Here is a 4644-nt window from a genome sequence, read left to right as displayed (position 1 = left end):
GTGTGTTACTACCACTACCATGTACAGCTTATTACCATATATCACGTGTGTGTTACTACCACTACCGTGTACAGCTTACTACCATATATCACGTGTGTGTTACTACCACTACCGTGTACAGCTTACTACCATATATCGCGTATTTGCGTATCTCTGTCTCTCTCTCTCTCTGCTACGTGTCTTAACTATCACATGCATCGTCTGCTGTGTAGGTGATGGTCGACGCGCACATCGACGCAGTGATGATCCTCGGCGAGGCGTTCTCGCACGACGGACCGTTCGACTTCACGGGGCAGAGCACGACGCGTCGCATCCAGAACCTCATCCCCACCATGCTGAAGCACCGCCTGACGCCGCCGCCCGAGGAGACCTACTCCCTGCACAGGAAGATGTCGGGAGCATTCCTGCTGTGCACAAAGCTCGATGCCAAGGTCAACTGCAAGCGAATGTTCGATGACATATACGCAGCCTATCGGTTTGACGCCTAGGCGCCCGTGATGCGGCCGTACGGTGAATCCTCGCAATAGGATTAGCGTCTCCGTGTCTGCCTGAAAGAGCAGGTTAACTGAAAGAGGCACATCTACGGCAAGTGTGCTGGAGGTGGAGTACGCATGTCTTCTCCCAAGAGCGTGATGCAGTCGAGAGGTCTGCCTGAGAACTATTCGTTTCGGCGCATCTGTTCATATAGTTGATGTGTTTATCAGAAACTTTTTAAGGTGTGGCGAAAGAGTGCGTTTGACACATGTTTCTTTTTTGATTGGTCTTCAAACCAGACCATGTTTCACACTTGGTAAATATGATTAGGGCTAACGTTTCAGTGTAGGTTGTACTTTATGTACATACATCACTGTTTCACTGTGTCATTGTAATAATTACACAGTGCCCCAAGTAACAATAATTTATTGTGTTCAACTTCATACTTGTTGATATTATTTGGTCCACACCAGGAAAATTTTAATTATATCAAGGTTTTACCAAAAAAGATTGTTCATATTTATGACTGAACACCATCCTACATCGATGTATGCATGGCTGAATCATTATAAAATGTTTGAAATTCTAGATATATTAAATCTTATGGTTAGTGGTAAAATTTGTTAATTCTATGATACAATACAACATTACATGCAAAATGGATGGTATAGTTCTTACCTCATAACTGTTTTCCAGTGTGTCACCAGGGCCGTAGCTAGCAGTGGGACCAATGTAGATACTATAACATGGTCAATAATCAATGGTGAACTGCTTAGAACCACAAACCACGTATGGTTTTGCGCCCCTTCCCCCCACCCATAAGCAAAGTGAGATGCATATCCACCCCTGGTCACCATGTTAAATTTCACTGTGAACCAATTATGGATAACATAACATAAACATGATTGTTTGTTTAGAAAAATGAATAAATCCAAAATACTTTTATAGTCTATTCAATTTTGTTTGTACATTTTATTAAATTATCATGAATAAGAACAACGTAGCCATTACTTCATATAATACATTCAACCACCACGCATAACACAGTAATCTACAAACTTATTAACCATTCTATCCATCGACTAGTTTAGAATAGTGATAATGGCTGTACCAGTTTGCAAGCAACACATCAGTGCAAAAGAGTAAAGTAGTTTGAGAAGAGTTCCGCGCCACATTCTACATCTCTCGTGGCCACGAGCGCCACTACTCTAAGACTCCTAGGATCCGCGCTCCACTCTCCTGAATGGCTAAAAGGTACGTTGGGCACGTACTGCATCAGCTGCACCGGCAGCGCACCATCGGCGATGTCCACCTCCTGGTAGGCAACGTTGGCCATGCGCGGTCGAGGCTCGTTGTTCACATACTGTCCGACCGCGAGAGGATTCACGGGCCGCTCCGTCAGCCAGGAGAGGTCGCTGAGTCGGAAGTGACCAACACGATCTCGGTTGGAGCAGGACCTGTAGATTAGCCGGGAGAGTCCCGAATCGCGGCCGTCGATGCACTGACCGTCGATGCACCGCAGCACGAACGAGTTCCGGAGGGACTGAAAGAACAACGGATCCGATCCTCTGTACACCGTGCCCGGGTACAGCGCTGCAATCGCGCCTTCCCGCACGTATCCACGCGTGACAAACACGCCCCTGCCGGCTCCCACAATCCCGCTGCGACTCCTAGCAACAGAGAAGCCGGCAAGGTCGCGCAGAGAGCGATCATTTTCGACGTTGCGCCGTCTGTGAAAATCGTCGAAAAGGCGGTACAGGAAATTTACGGCCACCTGGTTAGCGACGAGAGTGTCACCGTGCCGTGCATGCCTGGTGGAGCTTCCTTCGACATTAAATGCAATCCATGGAAGCAGGCGGCGTCGGTAATTCTTCCAGCTCTTCTGTAGCCAAGACATGAAAGCATGCTAGAACACCACACAAGCTGTAGTGTTATGATCCGATTCCATATGGTACGAGCGTGCCTACTTTAGCTTGCCATATAGGTCCAAGATATTGCTCTTGACATGACTCTACCTGCAAAGAAAAATGCAAGTCACATCAGGTAATCAGAAAATCACAAAAGCACCTCTGGACTCTTTATTTTACCTTTTCAGTATTGGATTTTTTCTTAATCCGTTTTTAAAATCAGATACACAGTCATACATATAGTTGGGTTTTGGCTTTGATATCATGTAGAACTCGAAATAGAATGGAATGGATTTGAATTTAAATTAGCTGGCCTATCTAGTAGCCTAAGTAGGTAACAGTCACGTACAGAATTGTCCTAATGTTTACACTCTCATGCAGGGAGTTAGTTACTTACTTACTTATCCTCTTCACTCCCAGTGGAGCTGAGAGGGTCTATGTCCCCCCCAGGTACTGCGCGCCCGGAACGCATACCCTGTTACTATCGTTAATATGCCGGAAAACGTACCCCTGTTATCTGATCTTAATGTGCCGGAACGTACCCTGTTGTGCGTTCCAACGTGAGTAACTAATTAGCATATTATAATTAGTTAGTTGAGGGAGACAGTAATGCCTAGGCTGATACGCGTGCACAATTAAAACACTATGACAAGTTTTACTCTACCTTTCTCAGTCGTGTTGAGCGAGTTCAGCTTAGTGTGTTGTGGTTTGTTCGATAACGATATTGAAGTATATATCCCCCATAATCGACGACGTTGGCCTCTGAATTATCTCAGACTTTTTAGCAGCGTCGCTGTATAAGCTCCGGCAATTTGTATTTGTTCAAGTTTCTCCAATTGTTTTTGCCTAAAACGGAATGGTTTCTCGCCTGCGCATAGCATATGACTTGTAAATTGAAGAAGCGAGAAGCTTATTCACTTGCTGCGCATCATTTCTTTAAAAGACTTACAAAAACATTCACTGCTAGTGGGCCGCCGTCCAGTCGCTTACTTGATGTTCTCCAGACAGGTGAGAAACAGATGGCAGACACGTAACTCACTTGTTTGTATCAACTATTGTCTGTTTTGTCGCACAAATCTGTTTGGGTAATGTTGTGAGTTACCTCGTTTTTCCTTTACTGTTTTTTACGTGTTTCGTAACGGACTAAGCTGCGATATAGCAGGTGAGGTTAATTACAACTATATATGAGAACTTACGCGACTTAGCCGGTACTACTTTGTATACCAAATACTTAGCAGAAAGCAAAAACACGAGAACTTGTTTAAGGTTCGTTGACAGAATCCTACTAGCTACTGAACTGTAGGCTTAGCAGTAGCAGTTCAATCATTGTACTTGTACTTGTAGAGTTGTGAGTGTGTAGAACAAAGACATCTACTGCTGTGCCTGGTAGTGAATGACTAATACTATAATAAGTAAAAAGAAGTGAAATCTGTAAAAGTATTGCACATGTCAGTGGTATAAATTAATTGATAACGGTTTTGGTATTTTACTTTCTTTTGTCACTAAGACTGCATCTGAGTGATCTTCCTACTTCTACTTTCTACTCTATACTGACAGTCCGTGAGGGAAATAAAACGTCGCAGCGGAGCTGCGCGAAGAACGTCCAAGGTGCAAACGTGAAGGCCTTGCAAGAACATTTATGTCCAAAATGTAGACAGTAGAACGTGTGCGCAGGGGAGGATCGAAGGCTCTCTGGGCCAAGGCACATCATTACTGAGTGCGACACATAGCGGTCAATAGGCTGTTGCGCGAGCTGTTGCTTAGAGTTTGAGCCCAGGCCGGGAGGACTGCCGTTTCACTTCTGCGAGGTGGCAATAAACAACGGAAACTGGCCTGTATTCAATGTTTTTCCAGAAGAGGACCCTAGTGAAATGCTGTGCGCTGTGGACAGTGAGTAGTGACTCCGTAGCCGATTCCCAGCTTCTGACTGTGTCTAGAAAGAAGCTGACCTGTAACCGCATTTTCTGTCCGGGTTCTGATGTTGTTGAATGAACTGGTGTGTGCCGCCGGCATAGTGCTGGTGCTGTTTGGTGCATATTGAATGATCGGAAAAAGTCGACTGCTGCCTGTCCGTTGATTATCTCCAAAATAGGCCTGTCGTTGACCAAAGCCTGCGGTTCTCCTGGCAAAGGAGGCGCGCCATTGTAGGGCTGCGATCAATGCTGTCCTGAACTGACTGTACTACTACTGGACTACTTAGCCTTCCAAAGAACAGCGGTATCAACCCATTGACTGTGAAGAGGTTAGAAATAGGTGAATAGTC

General features: G+C 45.2%; 3 protein-coding genes across 5 annotated transcripts in view; 1 reads left to right on the top strand and 2 right to left on the bottom strand.

Moving 5' to 3' along the window:
* LOC106812606 (aarF domain-containing protein kinase 4-like) overlaps positions 1 to 1093 on the top strand; it is a 20503-nt gene extending 19410 nt beyond the window's left edge. For all 3 annotated transcript variants that reach the window (XM_014816523.1, XM_014816516.1, XM_014816532.1), the window contains one exon: positions 213 to 1093. In XM_014816523.1, the coding sequence (XP_014672009.1) occupies positions 213 to 488 (276 nt within the window). In that variant the 3' untranslated portion in view covers positions 489 to 1093. The remainder of the gene's footprint in view (positions 1 to 212) is intronic.
* A 333-nt stretch (positions 1094 to 1426) lies between these two features.
* On the bottom strand, positions 1427 to 2394 carry LOC106812634 (SET domain-containing protein 9-like). Its single transcript, XM_014816555.1, has one exon. It carries the CDS (start codon positions 2369 to 2371, stop codon positions 1604 to 1606), a length of 768 nt encoding a protein of 255 aa, XP_014672041.1. The 5' UTR covers positions 2372 to 2394; the 3' UTR covers positions 1427 to 1603.
* Positions 2395 to 2402: 8 nt separating this feature from the next.
* Positions 2403 to 4644, bottom strand: part of LOC106812643 (LYR motif-containing protein 4-like) — a 3011-nt gene continuing 769 nt past the window's right edge. Inside the window, exon 2 of the mRNA XM_014816567.1 lies at positions 2403 to 2489. The gene's annotated coding sequence lies outside the window, so the exon portion shown is untranslated. The remainder of the gene's footprint in view (positions 2490 to 4644) is intronic.

Source organism: Priapulus caudatus, unplaced genomic scaffold (assembly GCF_000485595.1).
Source record: "Priapulus caudatus unplaced genomic scaffold, Priapulus_caudatus-5.0.1 Scaffold21, whole genome shotgun sequence".
In the NCBI taxonomy this organism is placed as follows: domain Eukaryota; kingdom Metazoa; phylum Priapulida; class Priapulimorpha; order Priapulimorphida; family Priapulidae; genus Priapulus; species Priapulus caudatus.
This window is presented reverse-complemented; position numbering and strand designations above follow the sequence as displayed.

What these genes read in the sequence shown, in the direction of transcription:
- LOC106812634 (XM_014816555.1), bottom strand. Translation starts at nt 2,371, where the DNA reads ATGTCTTGGCTACAGAAGAGCTGGAAGAATTACCGACGCCGCCTGCTT.